The sequence below is a fragment of the Dendropsophus ebraccatus genome, chromosome 1, assembly GCF_027789765.1.
Source record: "Dendropsophus ebraccatus isolate aDenEbr1 chromosome 1, aDenEbr1.pat, whole genome shotgun sequence".
In the NCBI taxonomy this organism is placed as follows: Eukaryota; Metazoa; Chordata; class Amphibia; order Anura; family Hylidae; genus Dendropsophus; species Dendropsophus ebraccatus.
The window spans coordinates 162472213-162496092 of NC_091454.1; the positions used below are offsets into that span (position 1 = coordinate 162472213).

Sequence of the window (23880 nt, forward strand, 5' to 3'; positions counted from 1 at the left end):
TTTACTGTGATCTGCCACACTTTCAACCCAGGTCCTACAATGGCCAGCAGAAGCCAGGCATCCTAAGCATCGGGTGCACTTCAAATATAACTTCTATTTCTTTAGCTTAGCAGCCTCATATTTTTTTCAAGCTATTAGAAAAAGCCTTGATGGCCGTATTAATATGTGACTTGTCACTTTTACATTTCATACAGAAATAAGAGTTACATTTTACTAGAAACTGGTTGCTTGAGCTACTATCTCCTGTGGACTATTACAGAAAGAGGCGTAGATTAATAAATTCAAGTTGTGGCGCATGAACTCAGTTACATGGTGGATAGAGTTGAAAAAGATGCAACCTATTACCTTTCCGTGTTGATGAAGAGGAAGCAACCATACTGTGTTGATCCAGAGGACAGTGAAGGATGCACCAAATTTATTAGGGTGTTTGTACCTCTTAATACCTGTAGCATATCTTGCTCCAGTGCTTTCATCCTTAAAGTGTCACTGTCGTTATAACTTTCAAAATCTAAATCAGCAGGGGATGTGATATAAAGCAAGTTTGCAATTTACATTAATTTTTTTTTTGTTATCATGGAAAACAAGGCACTTTCTGTTTTCTGATTTTTTTTCTCTAAAACAGAAAACAGGAAGTCCTGTGTATCCCAGGCCATCTGAGCGCTCACAGAGAGAAGGCAGTCATGTGACTGATGGACACATTGAGCCGTGACTCTCTGTACTGGCCGGAATTCCTGTGTTTAGTCTGTTTTTTTCAACCAGCACAAGTCAGAAAATCTGCCTTCAGGGACTGGACTTGGATTTTTGGTAAGTTCAGCTTTGTTTTACAGCATGATAACAAAAAGAATAATGAATGTATATTGCAAACTTGCTTCATTTAACATCTACTGTTGATTTAGATTTTTAAATTTATAATGACAGGTACACTTTAAAGCATTACTGTCCTTAGACATGTCAAAAGTTACCAGGTCTCACTCCTGATACCCGCTGTGATCCCGAGATACAGCCAGGGGGATTGCGCTCTTCTGCCCGGCCAGCAGAACATTCTCCATAGACTATAATGAAGCAAACAAGCTGGATCTGATTGACAGCCAGGGAGCGACATGCTTTTGTGCACATTTCCCGGCCGTATATTGAGATTGCAGAAGGCTTCAGGAGTGTGATCCGTAACTTCCGACATATCGGATAACATGGAGGAGAAGAAAGTCGTTCGTAACATTCGTAAAGTGAAAAATGTCAAGCTTTAAATTTCAGGTATAGGAATATGCAACCTTTTGACCCCAAGGGACTTTTTTCAAGCATACCTTTAGGATCAAAATTTTGCATTTTCCTTTACCTAATGAAATTATTCACTCTACAAATTCTGGTGGAGTTACTTCTTCTCCAAGTTTTGATGCCTGCATTTGGGATTGTAAGCATCTCAGCATGCATCCAGACTCCACAAGTTGGTCTCATTGGACTTTGGTGTTGTTGGACTTTAATTTGGTTATGTCTGATGACATGTCAAGTGTTATGAAAAATGACAGTAAAGCTATAAAACCATTACCCGAAATGCCAGATTTGATCAATTCTGTCCTATATGTGAATGTTACAAGAGCTCTTCCCCTACAGCCATACTGAAGATTTTCCGATTCAATTAAATAGTAGTGAAAATGTGACCCTTGTGTACGTTCACCTTTAAGTTGCCTGCATATTGTATAATTAAAAGTCATAAAAAAATCTTGTCATTTGCAGCAGAATCAGTTGACAATCTAAAGTGTTTGGGCGCTATCAGAAACTGATGGGCATGCACAGAGAAAAATTAAGGAATCAAATTAGGATCATTAGTGTTGCTGAAATAAAACAATATTTTTAATAATCCCAAGGTTTAGACCAGTGACATTATTGATACCTTTGTTGGTGTGTGTCTATCATTAGGCTGGGTTCACACTACGTATATTTCAGTCAGTATTGTGGTCCTCATATTGCAACCAAAACCAGGAGTGGATTAAAAACACAGAAAGGATCTGTTCACACAATGGTGAAATTGAGTTGATGGCCGCCATATAACAGTAAATAACGGCCATTATTTCAATATAACAGACGTTGTTCTAAAATAACAGCACATATTTGCCATTAAATGGCGGCCATCCACTCAATTTCAACATTATGTGAACAGATCCTTTCTGTGTTTTTAATCCACTCCTGGTTTTGGTTGCAATATGAGGACCACAATACTGACTGAAATATACTGACTGAAATATACGTAGTGTGAACGCAGCCTCAAACTGTATAGAATACATGTTATGTGGATTTAAAGGGAATCTATTATGTTTGGGACTGTACTGGCTATATCTCCAAGGTATCACACCTGTAGATCTAAGTCCACTGTAATTTTGTGTAGCTATGTCAAAGAGGTTTAACTGCTTTTATATATACGGTGTATATATATATATATATATATATATATATATATATCGCTATATTTTCCAATGTAATGCATATTCACATATAATTAACAATACTTGTGTTCTAAACATGTACAACATTAAATGCAAATACATGAAATATCCCAATCAACGTTCTACCCAAATACAGCAATGCAAATGAAGTGCACAAGACAATACACAGAGTAATGAGGCTTTAATTATGCAAATTGGAATTTCTCCATCCAGAGAACTGGGATCTGTTCATCTCTGGGTATCTGTTTTCACAAGCACATAACAAAGACTGAATATTTTTCTTGGGTTATACTAGAATGCATTACAGAGCCCAGAATAATCTGGATAGAAAACATTAATCAAATGTGATTATTTAGCTTGTCCAGAGTGTATCTCTACATTATATTACATGAGGGCCCAAACATCTCCCCATTCAGAGATTATCCAGCTGTTGGATTAGGAGCCAAAACTTTTTAAAAAGTCCTTTATTTTTTATATTCGTCAAGGGAATAGGCTTGACAGTCCTGAGTGCCAAGGGTGTCAAATGAACAACATCCCCAAAAGGCAGCACTTTAAGGAGTATCCCCATACTACAGATATAGGAAAACTCCCAGAGATAGGTTATCTGAGGACAGTCTAGCAATTGAGCTGTATGAAACTGTACATCCGAGTCACTTGTTTCAACAAAACAGGACACATCAGCTGTAAATTATTATCTCTGGATTTTGGACAAATATACTGCATACAAGAAAGAGACTTTCTTCCTCAAAAACATAATTAAATATACTGTAGTGCTCTGAAGGATCCAATTAACACACAGATACGCTGCACTTGAAGGATGCCCGAACGGCACAGTCACTTCCTGTGTTCATGTCAGTAGAAGCGATGACAGAAAACACTAGCTAAAGACAAAATATGTCTGCAAGCGTTTATTAGTGAGGTAGGCCCTGATGGACACAGCTGTATTATGGTTCCATGTTGTACAGAGTTAATAAGACGTAGTAAGAGGTTGTACAGAGTTAGGGCCCTATTACACGGGACGATTATCGTGCAAAATATCGTTAAATCGTTCATATTTAAACGATAATCGTTCTGTGCAATTGCAGGCAACGATTGATAAATCGTTCGTATGTTGTTGATCGTTGATTTAGATCTGAACCTAAAATTATCGTTAATCGTTCGCTAACCGTTTGCTGTAATTCCACATTCGTTTGCTCAAGTTCCACGTTTTTTCACTAATTGTTCAGTGTAATTGCACATTGCCCATTGTTTTGCTGGGATCAGAAGGAGTAAACGATCACAGTAACGATCACAATAACGATCGTAGTAACAATCGTAACTAACAAACATCATTCTGTGTAATATGGTGAACGATTTTAGGTTAACGATAAACAATCTTGTTTGCGATAGTTTATGGTTAGTCATTAATCGTAAAAAATCTTTCCATCTAATAGGACCCTAAGTAAGAGGTAATATTATATCCTGAGGAAAAGAAGGGTTTTTTAATGGCCTATCCTCAGGATAAGACATCAATGATCGGCACCTGGCACCCCTGTCGATCGTCAGTTTGTTACCTGCAATACACACAAACGGGGGCCAGAGGCAGTTAGCTCCATTCTTTGTGTATTAGTGGTACTCCATTACTGCAGCTCCCCCATGTGGGATGAAGCAGGATCAGAAACATTGGCACCGTCAGGGGTGGGACTGAAATTTCAGGTTACGGTTACCAACGGTACCCATCTACCCAGCTGCTTTATGTACAAGGTTGTCTTGTGGCCGAGGGATACTGCTTAGCTCTTTAGACTGTGTTTGGGTATCATATGTTCTTTGTATGTATTGCTACCTTATTATTCACACTGCTTACTAGCATACATTGAGGTATTATCAGTGCAAGTGTTAACATTACTGCTGTGCTTTGACCACACCCAGTGGTCGCATGTAGGAAAGTAAGATGCTTTGGGCACATGATTTTCAACCAATGAGACCATAGTAGGGCTCCAGTCAGAGATGGCGCTGATTGGCTTGTATGTTGGTGCTCTTACTCCTGCATGAGTCCCTCTGGATATTGTGTGACAAATCTGAGGAGTTGTTCTGTGAGTACAAATTTCCTATTAATCAAAGTCAGCCAAGCTGTGAAAATCCTCGTGAGCAGAGTCTAGCCTAACTGGATTGAGGACATGTACATACTCAGCGCAGTACATGTAATGCTCAGCAAGTAAGATGCTAAGGCTCATAGCAGTACTTTTACTGCGACAGTGACAGCAGCCAATCACTTTAATCACCCAAACATGCACAAGAACTGTTCAGTAAAGTTACGGTTGTTTCCTGAAATCCTAGTGTCAGAATTCATTCGCCTATACTTCGATGAAACAGCTCATTGGCAAAGAAGTGTAGAATGCCACCCTCCCTGCCATGTGGCACATACAGAGAACTACTGCACCCAGCTAGTCATGTGCAACATAACACCAGCTGGTCACCACACATACACCATTTATTATCCATTCCTCCTTATGAATGATACTTAACAAATCCAATTGAATATATACTGGAGAATATAGCGCTTACTAGAACTTATCCATTTCTTAGCCATAAATAAACACTTCCCAATCAGGTTTGGATGTGCTAAAGCTTTATACATGGAGAACAGCTCTTCTCTGTTTTGATTCAAAGTTTTATTGACATTTCAAATTTAGAAGAAGTAGTAGGTGAAAAGTAGCAAAGTTTCTATGTTGCTTCTTACTGGGGAAAACGTCCAATGCATGATTACTGGCTTGAAAAAGGATTAATATTTGACACGTTGCTACTTTTCATGTACTAATTTTCCTGACTATGTAAAGTCAATAAAACTTTTGAATGGCACCCAAAAGAGCGCTTTCAGTATGAAGAGAACCTGTCACCTCTCCTGACATGTCTGTTCTGTAAATACTTGAATTCCCCATAAAATAAAAATTCGGGAATATCTGGAATTTTTTTTTTCCCCCTCAGAACTTTGCATTGTGCCCTCCCTGACACAGGATTGGCACAACACAGATCTCCAAGAAAAGACGACTGAAAATTGTTATTTCATGAAGAATATTTCTAAGACATTTCTAAGACATGACAGGAGAGTTTCTTTTTAACAAATCCTTTGGCCAGTAAGGGACAGAACCTTAACCCTGTCAAATACATTAGCTTGAAAATGAATGCAAGCTAAAGGCGTGGTAAGTAGTGGAAACACGGGGAAAACATACAGTCAGCTAACAGATGAAAATGTGATACAAAACGCCTAATTCCTGCAAAGCAGCCATGTAGCCTAAGGAAAGTAAGAAAATGTGAAGCAGACCAATCACATCCATATAAAACATAGAAGGGGAGATTTATCAAACTGGTGTAAAGTAGAACTATCTCAGTTGCCCCTAGTAACAACCAGATTCCACCTTTCATTCCTCACAGATTCTTTGAAAAATGAAAGGTGGAATCTGATTGGTTGCTAGGGGCAACTAAGACAATTCTACTTTACACCAGTTTGATAAATCTCCCCCATAGTATGTGGGTATCACTCCTACAAGACAATTGCACATGCAACCAATTTCCTTAAAGGGAATGTACCATCAGACCCAGGCTGAAGCACTGGAGGTGGACTGACCCACCCCCAGTGGGTGGTAACCCTGCCTCTCTATGATACAGCTTCATTGAATCTAATGGAGCAGTGTCATAGAGGGGCGGGGGTTTTCTCCCACTGGGGGTGGGTTGGCCCACCTCCAGTGCTTCAGCCCGGGTCTGATGGTACATTCACTTTTGAGACTGTAGCTAATTGTAACAAAAAAAGTTCTGCATCTATATACATATATCTATGCTTTAAGATTTCTACTGGGTATAACTTGTTATGTAAATGTATAAGTATTTAGGTCAGATTATAGTATTATGGTATACTATAGTATAGTATTTCTTTTCATTCAAATTCTCTAAACAACAAGGCTTCAGCAACCTACTTTTCCTTGCCAGTAGCACAGTCAACACTTTCCCCTGCCAGCAGAACCCTAGTTACCCACTCTTTCATGCAGACAGAATACTGCCCCAGTCATCCATTGTTCAGAAAACTGTAGCACAAGCCATTTATATGAAGAAGACCGGGTGCAGTTCCCTCCAAAGTTAGGTGGTCAGAAGGGCTACTGTGGCATTAGAATGAAAGCCACCAGAAAATCTGCACTATGCCTCAAAATTCTCTGGATCTTGGGCTTGGATCCTCCATTTGAGTATAAAGTTATGCCATATCCATAGTCAAGTGTAAGGTCTGCTCCAAACAAGTTTTATGTTCAGTCTGCAATGCTTTATGCCATTTCCTTTAGCTTTTTTTTAATAGGTTTTATTTCGTAAGTTTTTTTCCAGGTGTTTTTGAAGGTTTAGTGAGAAACCTATAGAACAAATCTAAGAAATCTATCAAAATCTTTATAGCCTGAGCATGCTGCATGTGGATATATTAATATTTTACTAACATCGCCATCTGATAGCATTATAGGTTGCTATGATTCAAGTAGGACCCTTAGTTGGTCAGGGACTTGCACAATGAGTACAGAAATGTTTTTGTATTTTACAGTGAAATTGGGATTATGAACTTTTTTAACCAATTCCAATTCTGTATAAGATACAATTCTGAAAACATTGTCTGTGTTTTATTTTTACTAAGACATTTGTTACCAAAATGTTCCTTCTTTATATTGACGACAGATGTGAGAGACGGCAGAGCTGAGGAAGGCATGGTCTGGCACAAGGGATCTAGGGAATGGGTGTTGTGCCGGCCCACAGGAGAGCAGGAGAGGGCATAGTCTGGTGCATAGGGAATCTGGAAGAGGAGTTATCTGGCGCATAACAGAGTTGGGGAGGGTGTGGACCAGCACATAAGTGAGTTGGGGAGGGTGTGGAATGACAATGTATTAGTAACAGTCTATGGTAATCTGATGCTGGAAAATCTAACAGTCCCATTGCTAAGATGTTAAAGAGAATGTGTCATCGGGAAATGACCTATTGTTTAAATCAGATTTTTATGAAAAACATACTTTTTACAAAATTTTGGTGGGTTTCTTTCCCACATCATAAAAATAATGATATTTTGCTTTCATAAACATGTATGTGTGCATCCAGCGCCACTACTATTGATCACGCAGCAATACAATGTGATATAAAAGATGGAACTTACTTAGTCCAGATGTTCCTAAGCAGAAGATGTCTTCTGTGTAGTTGTCCTTAGTTGCATTGTATTGAGCGTGTTGCAGTATCTGTGATGATTGATAGATGCAACGAATCAGTCTGTAGATTATCGCGCTACCGGCATAATAATCTACAGACTGATTCGTTGCATCTATCAATCATCACAGATACTGCAACAGGCTCAATACAATGCAACTAAGGACAACTACACAGAAGACATCTTCTACTTAGGAACATCTGGACTAAGTAAGTTCCATCTATTATATCACATTGTATTGCTGCGTGATCAATAGTAGTGGCGCTGGATGCAAACATACATATTTATTATTACTATTATTACTTGGAGGGAACGGGTCCATCTCCAGATTGCATCCATCAGCAGCGAGCTACAGCCCACCAAACATTTAGCGCCGTATCTACAATACTATTATTAGTATAAAACGTTTTACCTGATATTTTGCTTTCACTTTAGCCATTTATAATATGACATTTACTTTCTTGTAGTGATCACTCTTTAGTCTCCTCTTTATCATTGCAGACAGAATTATATTGAAAGTAGAAGTGTAGCTATCCAGGCAGGCGGCACCAGTTTGCCCTTTTAAAATAACAGCCGATTTTCGATAAGCGTATCCTTACAACGATAATTGTCATTGGTTGGCGGTGTAATGGAGCCATGGGCTTCCAGCACCACAGCGCAGCACTGCTTCCAGGAAGTAGGTCGTATAGTCACTCTGCCTATATTCATATTTAGGTGCTATACCTGCCACAGAGTATAATCAATTGATTTATGGCAACACAGCTCAATATATTCAATATTTTAATAGAGTTAAGTGGATTTGTCAAACTGTTCGGTTTCAGCAACATTCACCAAACCCAAATACTCGGCATTTGATTCTCTTTGGCTGCAGATTGGATGCCCCTAGGGAGTCCTGAAAAACATGGATACAGCCATAGGCTTTTGCAGCCACTGGGAATCAAATGCTGGGCATTGGGGTTCAGAGAACATTGCCAAACCCGAACATTTTGACAAGTCCACTCAACACTAATTTTCCATTTATATTATCTATCAAATTTTCATGGTTGACAATATATAATTATCCCAAGTCCTACTTCACTGATGATCCTGCTATAGTTCACTATCAGCAGGACAAGCATGTGTACTACAGTGTGACAGCATATGCCACTGTACATGCGAAACTAATTAGTTTCCTGTTGTAACTGATCTCAATGAAGTCTACAAACCACCACATAGTGGAGTTGTGCAGGTTCATGTACAGAAAATTGGAATTTAAAAAATGTACAATCAGAAAATAAATACAGATAAGAAAAAGAATACATCCATGACTGCCATAACTGATCACAGATTAAACAGATAAATGCAATACATTTGTATTGCATTGATCTGTGTGTGCAATGAAACAATTGCTTATACCCAGTCCCCAAGGAAACTTAAAAGCATACAACAAAAGTAAAAATAAGATTTTAAAGATGTAAAAAAAATTCAAAAATTGCAATAAAAAAATGCAAACAAACAAAATAAAAACATACAGTGGTACCTTGGTTGAAGAGTAACTTGGTTTAAGAGCGTTTTGATTTTAGAGCTCAAATTTTTTCAAAATTGTGACTTGATTTAAGAGCAATGTTTTGGTTTAAGAACTCCCTGTACTGGGTGGGAGCGCAAGTGGGGGAGGGGCATGGTCTGCATAGCGGGGTCTACAGCACTGTACTCTGACCCAGGAAGTGTCCCTCACCTTCTAAATCATGGCAGATCCACTTCAGGCTGGGGCTTGCATCAGGGGACAGAACTGTGGAGGTAATCTCTTCATAGCTGTAATCCCTCTCTCCCCGGACAGAGATCGCTGCTATACTGTGTCCACATCTGCCCTGCTCATTCCTTCATGCTCAATGAAATTTCTGTCAGCCCTTGTGTTTCCCATCCTATCCATTACTGTACAGTAACTTATATCATCACATATTCTGCTGTTTCTGAATGTTTGGTTTCATCTGTTTTACATGTTATTTAGAATAATAAATCATTATTTTTGGGGTGTGGAACCAATTGTCTGCATTTTAATAATTTCTTATGGGAAAATTTGCTTTGGTTTAAGAGTGGATTTGGATTTGAACGAATTATGCTGGTAATCCAAGGCACCACTGTATTTGGTTTTGTTGAATGCAAAAATAATATCTAAAGTATTTAACTATAATGTTATTGACCCTGCACAGTGAGGCTACATTCACACATCCGTAGTGCAGCCTGTGACCGCGGACCCATGGGCCGCGCTATGAATGTGCATCTGTAGTGCTCCGTGCTTCATGGAGCACTACATTGACGCTTCATTAGTGTAGTGATCCGTGCGGCAAAATGCGGTCCGCATTACATGTCCTTTTTTGGGGGGGCACAGATTGCGGCCCTGTACACATGTATGGATGTGTGAACGGGGCCATTAAATACCATTGGTTCTATGTTCTGTCCGCAATTGTTTTCCCAAAATTGCGGACAGAACAACGGACATGTGAATGTAGCCTGAATGGAGTAACAATCATTAAATAATTTGTGTGCCACCTCTCCACCATTTATAACTGCACTGCTGGTGCTGCTACAATAGATTTATATTACTTTGTAAAATGGTTTCAGGTTTTCCGTTAGTTTTCAATTATACTTTTATAAAAAGTATTGTTATCTTCTGTTGTATATAAGGGAAGGGTTCCCACCCTTTTGCTACTGGGGGCCAGGAACCAGCATAGGTCTCCCTTCTATAGAGGAGTATCATTGTTTGCAAATAGGAGATGAGAAACTAGCCAAGGGGTCAGGGAACGGTATACAGGTGTAAACCCCAGGCCATTCTGTCCTGGGTGGCACACTACTGGGGGGTCCCACTCTCTTTTCTTTGACATAAACTGAAAATGAGCATGGAACTGACTTTCTCATGTGTTACCACTTATTTTGCTTTATTTCAATGCCAAGTTAGTATAACGTACAGTTCTGATCCAAACTAATAGTTGTATAAGCATAAGATTATAATAGTCTTGAGACCTACCAACTTCTAAACATGTTTAAAACTTTGAAAGCTTAACACTAGTAAATCTAAGACAGTTTAGATAAGAAAATCCACTGAGAGTGTCAATGACTTCATTTCTCAGCATGTAAAAATGGAAGATCTCACAGACCAGATGCATACAACACATAAAACTTTACTGTACTGCATAACTATTACAAATAAAGAATGTTACCAGTTTGTTCGGCTATAAAACTGTGATAGTCCTTTACACTGTTTGAAATGATGGGATTCTCCCTTCTACTTTTAAAAGGAAAGCATCTCCCATCACCTATACTGTTGCTGTTCATTCCGTCATTAAACAGGGTTAACGGAAAGTTCACACTGAATCGCTGCTCACATTCTAAGCACTGGATAAAGTTCTCAGCCAACATAAACATTACTTACAAGTACTCCCAAAGTCTCATCACTAGCACTATAGTATGCTGAACAAGCTGGGGACTGGGATAGACAACATAACTCCCAGGATCAAATGAAGTATTCCAATCCCAATTTGCATACAACTATCATATTCATGCAGTGGAAACTAATATTCTAATCGCCCAACACCTCTTCTACAAGTGAACATAGAGAACAGTGAGTAAAGTAGCATGGACTCTTTCTAAATAACATGGACACTCTCTTCAGCACAGATCAGCCCATGTACATTATGTAATCACACAGCTCACCATGCAGTATGACCTGATTAGATTTGCTTTCTGTTTATCTGGCTCATAGCTGAAACGTTTCCTTTTTAAACATATTGAAGAGAACTTAAAAATCTCTATGGGAATAGTTTATGCTGAAACTAAGCTCAGCCATCGAACTATATTTTATAGATTAGACTTATATATAAAATAGTAAATGATGTTTAGAATTCAGAGTTGACATTTTTTTCCTTTAAATTCTTTGTTTTACATTAAAAATATTATTGGCGAATTGTGAGAGCCCATAAGACTTCACAGAGTGATCATGGAGATGTCAAGCAACCTATCTGACAGCAGCCCAGAGAAGAACTGTCGTCAGTTTCCAAGAGCAACTAGAAGAATTTTGAAATGGATAAAAAAAATTGTTGAAAGTGCATAATGACCATGGGGAATATCTGTTCTCACAGCTGTTAATAAACACTGTGTACAACATCCTTGTCTTTAGAATTTATTCACATTCCCTTCCAAGTGGTTAGTTAGTTTGAACATTTTTTATTTAATACTGAAAGACTTGTTAAACTATTAAGAAAATACAATGACAGTCTACTCACTACAGGAGATCTTGAGGAACCAAGAGAATAATCAATGTTAGGGAATTACTGGGTTCCCAGAAGATGAACCCAGATAAATAATGAAACATCAGTTCAAGGAAGGTGGACAACATCTTTGGACTTTAGCAAACTCTTTGTACAATCAGCATTTAGGTATTTATTTTGAGGCACCCTAGTTTAAAATACTCGTACAAACATGGTATCTCAGTACATTCGTGGCACAGGTATGCCAACACATACCAGTGTGCAGAAGGACACTCTCTGGCATACATTTGGCTAATAGTCTATGGCCACGATAGACTTAGAAGTCAGGAGAATTTCCCAGCAAATAAAATGAACATAGAGTCCGAACACAGCCTGAATCAGACCAAAGCTTAACGTTCAGACTAACCACATCTATAGTGATACTGCTAGAAAACTAGACAGCGTCCAAACACAGCAGTGGATGATGACTACTTGGCATTCTCAGTGTTGCACAGTTAAAAGGTATTTCCTTCAGTCTCCAGATCATGTCTACCCATCTCAGTTTCATTATATGAATTTATTAATATATAATCTAACAAGAAGATGAGTACCCTACACTAGAAAGATACAACAATATGGCCCCAGCTTATGCTTGCAGTGCCTATACGAATCCAACAAGACGATGCTTACCCTATACCAGCTATAAAGATACAATGATATAACTGTGGATTATACTAGCAGTGCCCATATAAAATCTAATGAGAAGAGGCTTACCCTGCACTAGCTATGAAGATATAATGCTATATAATATCTAGTTATAGTTTTAGTGCCCATATAAATCTAAGAAGAAGATGAATACCCTACTCTAACTATAAAAGGTACATCTATGTAACCTTGGACTATATCAGAAGTGTTCATAAAAATCTAACAAGAGGATGCTTACTCTACACTAGCTAAAAAGATACAGTTATACAGTATAAGGCCATGTTCACATTCTGTATGAACATCGCCCGTTATTTGACATGGTCGCTGCTTGCCGTGTCAAACAATGGCTGATGTCTCTAATGTTCACCTGACCAATACTGCAGTATCAGCCGGTTGAACATCACTTTATTTTAATTGGAACAGGGGTACATTAGGATTTGCCTGAAATCCAATTAGCCATAGACCAGAGTGTAAAGTACAGCCAGGAGCCGTAGTTTACACTGTGTGCCCAGGCTATCTTGTGTGGTTGCTGTTTGATGAATATTGAATAACTATTTTGTGCGGCCGCAGAGAACCCCTGTCGTAGTGTATACACACTCTATACAATACGCCCGTGGTTTCATAGGCTGCAAAGTAATCAGCCGCTGTCATTAAACAATGGCTGTTATTGTAAGCTGCAACAACAGCCGTTGTTTAATGATAAAATACGTAGTGTGAATGTGGCCTAACCCTGGATTATACTAACACACCCATTTCTGTTCCATAGAACATAGACTAGGCCAAACAACTAGTCACAATGATCTCACTTGATAGTGAGTTTGGCCAACGGTTGAGTTTTTATTGCTGATCATGACAACTTCTGGAAAGGGTTCATATTATCGCCCATGTTTATGTGGTTCTGATGCCTCATTCCACAATTTCTTATAGCTAAATTCAGAATTCTACGCATGAAAACTACAGAATATTTGTGACTTACACATGGAAAATCAGACTACCAGGAAAGAGACACCGTTAGCATGGACATAAACTCTCAGTCAGGGTGAGTGCACAGTACGGAATTTTCGTGTATGACCCGAAGCGGATTCCGTCGCTCGTACCTGCACGCAGCAGCGCGCATCTCCGCCCGTGCCATAGATACTACTGTATGCACGGGCGGATTCCGCATTTTGCCGAAAGAAGTGACATGTCAATTCTTTCGGCTGAATGCGGAATCCGCCCGTGCATAGAATAGTGTCTATGGCACGGGCAGAGATGCGCGCTGCCGCGTGTGGGTAACGAGCGACGGAATCTGCCGCGGGTCATACGCGGGAATTCCATAGTGTGCACGCACCCTCAAGGAAAGTATGCATTGGCCCTATATAACATACAAATATTAACCAATAACTACTAGAGATGAGCGGATTTCCAGAAGTTTGGGTTTGTATGAACCTGAACTATCGGCATCTGACTCCCGCTGTCTGCCGGCTCCGTGCAGCGGGTGGATACAGCCTAAGGAACGCCTAGAAAACTGGAGACAAGAGTGGTGCTGTTTCTGGAAGAAGGTGTTTTTCTAACGCTGGATAACCTCTTTAAATGTCCAGTTCATTTTCTAGTCCTGGATGCATTATTTGTTTAGATACAGCCCATTGATGATCCTTCTGAAGACAACGCATTCTGTAATAGGGACACCTATTTCCTGGACCTGAAAGGCTTGCATGACTCTATGTAAACATTTGCATACATTTATGTTTATACTTCAGGGTTACTGTGCCAAATTGAAGCATTTTTTTTTATACAAAGTAAATCTCTTATGTTACTACTACTGTTCTCTATGCATAATGTATATAGGACAGGCCTGATGAAATGCAGCTGTATGATTAGGCCAGCTGTAGTGCATCTTATTCCCATAGCCGCTCATCCCTATGGCATCGCTAACATTCAGGAGAATAACTACACTATGTTACTTACTCATTCAACACGTTCAAGCACTTTTTCTCAGTAGTTACAATACACAGCTCCTATAGCTTTATAGAACTTACCTTTGTAGTAGCCATTTCAAGCTCCCCCTACTGACTACAGTGGCCACTACAGCAAGTGTTAGGTATAATGAAACTATCCTGACTGTAATTAAAGGGGAGTAAATGGAAAACAAGCATTCTAAGTGAAGTACTATTTTATTTTATACACATATGGGGAAATTTATCAAACATGGTGTAAAGTGAAACTGGCTCAGTTGCCCCTAGCAACCAATCAGATTCCACCTTTTATTTTCCAAAGAGTCTGTGAGGAATGAAAAGTGGAATCTGATTGGTTGCTAGGGGCAACTGAGCCAGTTTCACTTTACACCATGTTTGATAAATCTCCCCAGTATATCTATGATCTATTGATTTTGGCTTTTTTTGATGGAAAAAGCACCAGTTGATCGACCTACCTACCTACCTATCTACTGTGTGTGTGTTTGTATTTTACAATTCCATTCCACATAATACATGTACAGCAGATGCACAGCATATTTCTTTTTTTAAATAGAAAAATGCAACTCAATGGGGAAAAAACTGTCTTTTTTTTCACAAAACTGCAAAAATATTAGCATTTGCACAAATTTACTCGATACTCCTAAAGTTCTTAGGCAACCTGCAGTGATGCAATATGTGTCAAGGAGACTCCAACTGCAAACAATAAAGCATCTTCACATACGTAACCATATTCTAAACAAAAGGATTTGGAAATATGTCCACTCTAAAAAAAATTCATGAGAATTTTATTATCTGTTAGCAGAGAAATTTGCACATAGCTGACATATTTTGGCATGAGCCTTCTATATCCTGTCATCTTAATACAGGACAGTTCTCTACCATAATCTCCTTCAGGGGGTCTCATAGCAGTAAAAGAGGAATTACATTCTGGGGTGATTTAGAGCATCAGATGCATTACTGATTAGGTAACCCTAGATTAATGTGATTAACACTGCAATGATCAAATAGATGAAAAGTTCTAGACGCTCATCGCTATATGCTTAAAAATCTTATTTATGTTTTATATATATATATATATATATATATATATATATATATGGTCTAGGGTGGCATTATCTCACAGCTATCTGTACAAAAAAGCCTCCCCATTCCGAATATCTGTGTACCATATAAGCCAATGTACAGTAAGTGAAAACAAGAGCTATGAGTGAAGTAAAGCTCTAGCCATGATGTAAAGGTTCACTCCCCATTTTTCTGTAATCCACATGATACATCTAAATCCCAGTGTTTGTATCGCATTGAACCCACCCTTGTGATTAAAGGCTGGACACCCTAACATTTGCATCTGTTTAAAGATTCTTAAGCATCTCTGGATAATGGCATCGCTCTGCTCTGCTAGACAGCTCTGGCACAGTTAAGTGGTGCTGGCATCTTACCAGAACTATGCCAAGTGGCATAATTTCATGCCTTTAAGATATACCAGCTATGTAAGTATACAGAATATTCACTGGGAGATATCTAATTTTAAACCACACCCACATAATAAATATTTTCATATGTGCATGTAAATATTGCACACATTACTAATAAACAGAAGTACTATTATAAAGTTAAAAATCACACCCTGTATAAATTATACAAAGAACATGCATTACTACATATAATATATATATATATATATATATATATATATATATATATATATATATATATATATTACACAGGCACTAAGCAAACAATACAATTTATATCAAATCTATGCCAATCTACTGTTTTAGCTGTAAGAATTCTTCCATACGATAAGATGGGTATAATAATATATAGTAACAGGATGACAATATTGAGACAGAACAGCGTCACCTATAGATATGCAGTGTATGATTGATAATTACCCTTTAAGGACATCATGTCCCACGCCAGCACCGCCACCTCTTCTCTTGGCTCTGTTGGCTCTGGATTCCTTCGCTGCATCAGATGTCACATCTTTGTCAGCACCTTGACTGGCACTGAAGGAGAGCAACACTGTAAATCCCAGTGTCAACCCCAGCAGAGTACCCAGCCTCATCCTGGTGCAGCTCACAGGGGCTTCTCCTCCTCCAGGTCCTCTCTAGTCTCACTGCCCTGGCTCAGATGTGTGTGCTCCACAGCCTCCTGTCCAAAAGAATAAATAAGAGGTCTTCTCACATTAGGAGGAAGCTAAAAGCTAAAAGAAGACACAGCAGAAATCTTTATCTACCCCAACTCAGTGATATCCTGCCTTCAGCGTCTATCTACCCTGCTCCAAAATAGCGTTACGCAGGCAGAAGGGTGCACAGCCCTACCCCCAGGACACACACTGGACAAGAAGTTAGCTTCCAGGGTAGCTTCAGCAGGAAGAGAGGACTGCACATGCCATGATGATCCTTGTGCTCTCAGGACAGATGCTATTTAGAATTTATACAACCAAGTGGCCGTTAGGGACAATAAACAAGATAAAAAGCTTTTAGTGGCAGTGAACCCGCCCAGAGACATCAGGCTGGAGCTGCGGCTGCTCCTACTCAATTCCAGGCTCAGCCTTTCTTGGCTGCAGCAGCATGTGAGGCTGTCCAGGGGCTGTGTGCGCTCAGTGCAAGGAGATCTACATACAGAGCAATGCTGTGAATGTGGAGCTCAGAGTCACCTGCATCATCACTGCTAAAAGGCTGCAGAATCCAGGGGATCTGGGGCACACGCACACTACAGGGTTCAAGACGCTCGGCTTGGATGATAAATAGTGTTTCAAGTACAAAAAGGGGTAGAGGGAGACATTGGAAAAAGAAGCTTGATTCACTTAACACATAACTTTCATTTTCATGGGTTAAAATGTGTTGTATAAATTGTATGAAAGGCATGTCTCCTGGTCCTTTACTTCATGTACTTTCTGTTGTATCATTTAATTTGACTTCAGACATCAGAAAAGTGCAGAAGGACACTGTGACTGACACCAGAGAGCAATAACTTGCAGAATATTTGAACATTTCTAAGTTGCTGAAACTCCTAAAACAAGAAAACATGCTCGCCCCATGCAGTCATCTTCTCAGACATGGAATCTGGCTAAACATGACCCAACACAGTTTATTATGTTTTCTTAAAGTTAATGTCATTTAAATCTTAAGCTAATTCTCAAAAAAGAGTTAGTCTACTTCACACACCTTTTGTTTTATTCTTTAACTTGTCACTAGACAAGGGAGAAGTGAAGTGGGACACTGTGGTTGACACCAGTGAGCAATAGCTCAGAGAATATTTGATACTGCCAAAGTGGCTGAACCTGGTGTAAGCAGGAAGATGCTCTTGTTCTATACGGTTATTATCCAGATAGTAATAGCCTATTTTGCTGTGCTGCAATCTTTTTGCACATTTAACACTGTTCAGTGTATGCACCTGTATGCCAAAAGAGAAGTACATTTTGCCCTCCATGCCTAACCAAGTATTTGCTAAAGGAGGACAGGACAGACGTGCCAAAGTGTGCCAATGCACATGTCACCAAACTAGTTAACTTCTTCCTAGGGGGCCTCTTATATGGTCCTCATCCTATCAAGAACCGTTGTTTATTCTATGCTAGACAAAAAAAGGTTAATAGTCATTATCGGTGTACAATCCCCATCATGCAACTAAGGCTACAAAAGTGGACAAATGAGACATCTGACATTATAGATAAAGTAAGAAATTGCACCAAAATGTATGTCGATAACAAAAAAGGAGAGAACATGTATTCCCTGGCATCCACTTTGCAGCAAAAGATATGGGGTATTTCCACCTGTGAGAACGAGAAAATATTCTAATTAGATTAAATAAAGATTTGCATAACCACTCCCCCAGTGTATATAACTAACACCGAGCCCTTACACAATGAGTTAATTTTTGTCCTTGGACTCGCAAAGATCTCCCAAGGTGATGTTGCCTTAATATGGAAACCATCATCTGCAGGACACTCTACAAGCACAGGTTGTTTTGCACTGGCTTGCTATTATGCGCAATTTTTCTTAGCTCGGAGCCACATCAACCAGATATGATATGGGCACCACACACCAGTTTGAAAACCAATGTTTTACTGGAGTACCCTTTAATTATTTAAGAGAATCCATTTTGAAGCTAAGAAGAGGGCCTGGAGGAGTCTGTTTCCCACTCTATAGAGTGATTGACAATGTTGGCTCATTATTGCCAGATAATAAGTTAAGAAAATTCAGGGGAAGAACCAGCCTGAAGAAACTAAGGAAGCCTCGGCCTCCACCTCTAAAGGGCCTAGGGCCTTTAAGTGGAGGTTGATGTTAAGAACATGAGGAAACTAGAATGGAAGAAACCAGAGAAAGCAGCTGTGCTTAACCACTGGTTTAAACTGTTCTATACTATTTTAGAAGAACAATCTAAGGAGTGGATGGCACCTCCTACAGTGTATGTGACTATAACCAAATCTTAAGGATCCAATAGACAGATGCATAGAGGTAGTCCTGAAGAGAGCATACTCAGCAGCGGCAGCCCAGAACTCGGTAGCCATTTTCTTATATAAAGTGTCCCGGAGTCTTAGGAGATGGCTCACTAAGATTCAGAAGGACATTAAATCTGGGATAAAGAAAGATGACATCTTAACCTTTTTTAAACAGGTCAACATTGCTATTAATTTTCTGTGTGACACATCTACCCAACAGGTTAGACTGCCCTCAAGATCTATATCTTTGTCCACTGCAGGTCATACAGCTGTTTGGTTAAGACCATGGTAAGGGGACAATCCTCCAGATATCACACTTGTAACTTGGATTACTACCCTAAGGGCCCTATTACATGGAACGATAATAAACGGTAATAAACACAACGATCAGCCGATGACAACGATCATCGGCTGATCATTGATATAGATTTGGACCTATAATTGTCGGGCGGCTGACCATAGGCGCTCGTTTACAGTTATTATTTGGCCCCCATCGGCCCATGTAATAGGACCCTAAGAGGCTCTTTGGACTGGGGTCCTAGGTACTATCAAGAATGTTTAAGCTATTTCCTTACATCCACATCCTCCAGAGATTTATAGTTTCCCACACTTTAAAGCCCCAAAATGGGATATATTAGAAAAAGAAATCCTGCATTTAATTAATCGCCATACCAGGGGAGGTGCATCTGTTGGACGGAAGTTTACTCCCTAGCCTTCTTAGTACCTAAGCCTTCAGGAAAGTGGAGGCTTATTATAGATCTAAGGTACTTGAACATATTCATGGTTTAAAAAAAAAAAAAAAAAAAAAGTTTCATAAAGTTATTTAGATCCAACTTCTCAGAGGGGATTTCATCATATTCATATATGATGTTTGGTATGCCAGGAATCAGAAGGGTGAGATATGAATTATAAAGGGGGGGCTTGGGCCCGTACCGTCACCGGGGCACCTGGGAAAGTATATTTTTTAAATTTTTGGGTGTGTTCTCTTGATGGTTAAGGGGGTGGCTTAAGCTCTACCCAGAGGGAGAGATGTCAGGTGACGCCCCTCAGGCCAACCCTTTCAGGTCTTACATAAAAGTGAGACCTAGGGAACATGTCAGTGTCACAAAGTTGGGGATCTGAATTGGTTTGTGCACCATTTTCTAAGCCCAAATCCCCTGGGAAGGAAGAACCTATACAACGCATCTCTATGCTCTAACTGAACCTTCTTATTTTATCCTTTTTACTTTCATTGTTTGCAGTGTCTGTATGTCTTTTGTTAACCATCTTTTTGTAACCAAAGTACGGTAAATTTTATGCATTAAACCTAAAAGTTTGATGGTTTGTCTTGTACCCTAAAACGAGTATATGAGTGTAAAAAGAGTATGATGTGCGGTGTGACCATATATTGTATGACCGGGTGGCTTACTCTACCGTGTGGGTGTGTCTGCTTGCGAGTGGAACACTTTTGGGGTTCCCTGTCTCCTTAGTAACGTAACAGATAGGGTAATGGCAGCAAAGTTGTGTATGTATGTTGTGTTTGGGTGTCTGACAGCGGCTGGTGGGACGTGTATGACAACAGCCAGTGGGTCCCAACATAGCAAAGTTTTGTGTGGGTGCTTTGTGAGTGTGTGTCTGGCAGTGGTTGGTGGGTCACATGTATGACGGCGACTGGTGGGTCCAGACACAGCGAAGTTTCGTGTTTGTGTTGGTCAGAACAGGGAGTGTTTCTGGCAAAGTGGGTGTCTGTTGTCTGGGTGTGTGGAAGGCATCAGGTGGCGATTTACGCTCGAGTTGTGGCCCAGGAGCAGGACGTAAAGGCATGAGTGCGTGAGGTTAATCGACCTATAGGGCTAGCGCAACCCAGAGATCCAAAATTCCTCTGATCCTAGTCTTGTTTTCCCCCCTTTGGTCTATACTTAGGTTTTTTTCCCCTTTGGTTAGACTCCCCCACCCCCACCCCTCCCACGTGATGGCCAGGGTTGGCCTGTGTTAGTGACACTACTAAAAATGTATGACGGATGTACCACTACAAACAAAAGATTTTTGGGGTTCATCATAGATACAGTCCTCATCAAGCTTCACTTTGTCGAGTATATATATATATATATATATATATATATATATATATAGTCTGTAGAAAAATAATGCAGCACACTTAGGAAAAGTAAAGTTGGTGCTAAGCGGTGTGTCCATATGAGACCAAGCAGATCGTAGCTACTGAAAAAAGTTCACCGCAGCACTCAAATATTCTTCAAATGAACGTGATATTTATTTCACCCAAGCAAAAAGCAAAGTTTCAGCTCCTCGTTGGAGCCATTGATAATTGCTTGATAGTGGCTCCAACAAGGAGCTGAAACGTTGCTTTTTGCTTGGGTGAAATAAATATCACGTTCATTTGAAGAATATTTGAGTGCTGTGGTGATTCATTACTGCCAGCGGGAACTTTGATTTTTAAAGTATTCTATTCTTAAGTATATCCAAAATATATTTAAGTATTACAAGTACCCAGCTCAAGGGATCTGTCAAATATTTTCCTGCATTGCACCTTTTTTTAAAGAGACTATGACTGTGTACTGTCACTGTAAGAAGATTCTCTACAGAAAAGTGTACAACTGGTTAAATCAATTTGCTGGACTCGGGAGGAAGCCGGTGGGGCGAAACGTATGTAGAGGTCTGAGATGGGGTCCCCCCTTTTCCGCGGTATACATTAAGGGCAGCATTTTCATCTATTTGGAGCTTACATGCTCCTATTATTACACACTGCAGTTTATGGGCATGTATATTTTGATGAAGGCTTGTGGGTATCTGGTGGCAATAGTATATACATATACTGATGATAGATTACATGTAATATGTGTGTATTGCCACTATATATCTGTATGTTTACAACAAGTTTCTCTATAATAGCTGCTATATAGTCTTTTGTGATGTGGGAATAGAAGGGACCCACTTTTGTTTTTTATTTGTTTTTAATCATATTCCAAGTGCACAATTTATTATCATTCTTATTTTGTATTTCTTTTGGGGGGGTTGTATATGTTCATTAGTATTTTCTTTTCCCCTCATACAGGATTTATTTGATTGGGGCTTTCCTGAATTGTAGGTGTACTTGAAATAAGAATGTCTGTAAAATTTTCCTAGCGTGAACCACAAGTGTCCCTTTTTGGCCGTCCACAAAGTTGGGAGGTATGACACCATGTTTTATAAATCTCCCCCATTTAGTCTTCTTATTCTGCCATCTCTGTTACCCTCCTTCTCTGTACCAAATGCAGGGGAGAGCAGAAAGAAGAGTGCAAGGTCACTTGTAATGTAGAGTGGGTGTGACCTTCAGACAGCTTCCTGAGAAGAGCAGGTCTGCAAGAGTCTGTTCTTTTCAAAAAGCAATACACAGTATTCCTAGCAGCAACAGGCCCCTCTCTTTATGACACCTGGGCCCCTTACAGCACTACTGGCAAAGCTGCAAATTGCGCCCCCCTGTCCTAAACCACTAGATGGCACACTAGGCTGTCACCGGCCTCTGTCTATGCTTTGTCACATCCCTTGCCACAACTGTCCAATTCTGTTAATATTTAAAGGCCTAAATATCACTCTCTTCATATGAGCAGATTTTGCATCCATATTGCATGCATTTGAGCTAATGTTGCTTGTTAGGCCTATTCACATGGCCCTATAACACATATGCATATTTTACAAATAGAGCATGTGCGACTTTCATCCGTTTTGTGGGTGGAATATGCCCATTGAATTCTATGACGAGCGTTTCAAATGATGCATCCACATTTGGTCCTTTGGTACTGCGTCTGTATTCCACCAGTATTTTATTTATCAGCAGTTTTTACGTATAATTTAATCTCCTCTCTATAAAATAGCCCATCAATATCAACTGTACAAAATATAGATGCAATACAGGTAAAATACTGATTGTATTTCTTCTAAATTACATGTTACATATTACAGATCCATGTTACAGACGTACTCCCATATGCTTGGGTGAAACCAGTATAATCAAGACCAAATCTTATAGAAAATGGGAGGAAAGCATCACGTCATGTTCTATGAGTCTTACGAATATCTTAACAGATGGTAAGATGTTCATATCTGGATCAGTTGAGTAAGAATTGACTGACACAGTCTCTATACTAAAAGATTTTGAATCGAAAACTTCTTTTTCTGATATATTTCAGAAGAAATACAATTGGGAAAAGTAGCAAGATAAAAGAGAAAAAAAAATAATAAAAATGAATAGGACTTTAAAACTTTAAAAAATCAAGCTGCTAGGAGCAGCAAAATGCTTAAAGTGACTGTACCACCAGGCCCAGGCTGAAGCACTGGAGGCGGGCCGACCCACCCCCAGTGGGAAGAAACCCAAGCCCCTCCATGACGTGACTCCATTAGAATCAAGGGAACCCTATCATAGAGGGGCTAGGGTTTCCTCCCACTAAGGGTGGGTGGGCAGGACCTTTATAGTAGCGAATTGTGCTACTTTCTTTTATTTAAAAAAAAAATTGTAATTAAGCTCTTATGAAACAAAAAAAACCCTGCTTATTAAAAAATAAAAAAAATGTACAAACTTGAAACAGTTTCTACCTTTTTCCCCAGGGTAATTCATCATCCTCTGCTGTCTAAAGACAATATTACACAGCACAATAATCAGGGAGAAGTGAGCACCAACCTGTCAATTCAGTGCTCGCTTCCCCCTTTGCTGCCTCTGCTATTACACAGCGAACGGAGAAGAGCGGGGAGCAGTGAAAGCGGCTGACCAAACAATTCTTAGATCATCTGGGTGGCTCATTAAAGTCAATGGTGGTCTGCTGCTGTGACACCTAGAACACAGAGTGACGCACAGCAGACCGTTGTTAACATAATTGGGATCTTTCAACATGTTGAAAGACCACAATCAGCTGACATTGTGCATGTCGGCTGATCATGG

The 23880-nt window shown here is 39.6% G+C and overlaps 1 protein-coding gene across 3 annotated transcripts in view; it reads right to left on the bottom strand.

Moving 5' to 3' along the window:
• FBN1 (fibrillin 1) overlaps positions 1–16980 on the bottom strand; it is a 199078-nt gene extending 182098 nt beyond the window's left edge. The window contains exons 1-2 of one of the 3 annotated variants that reach the window (XM_069983105.1): positions 16859–16980; positions 16417–16675 (exon numbers count right to left, since the gene is read on the bottom strand). In XM_069983105.1, the coding sequence (XP_069839206.1) occupies positions 16417–16589 (173 nt within the window). In that variant the 5' untranslated portion in view covers positions 16590–16675; positions 16859–16980. Of the gene's footprint in view, positions 1–16416; positions 16676–16760 lie in introns of all 3 variants that reach the window. The other 2 variants (XM_069983095.1, XM_069983085.1) reach the window with 2 other exon arrangements.
• Positions 16981–23880: the final 6900 nt, after the last annotated feature.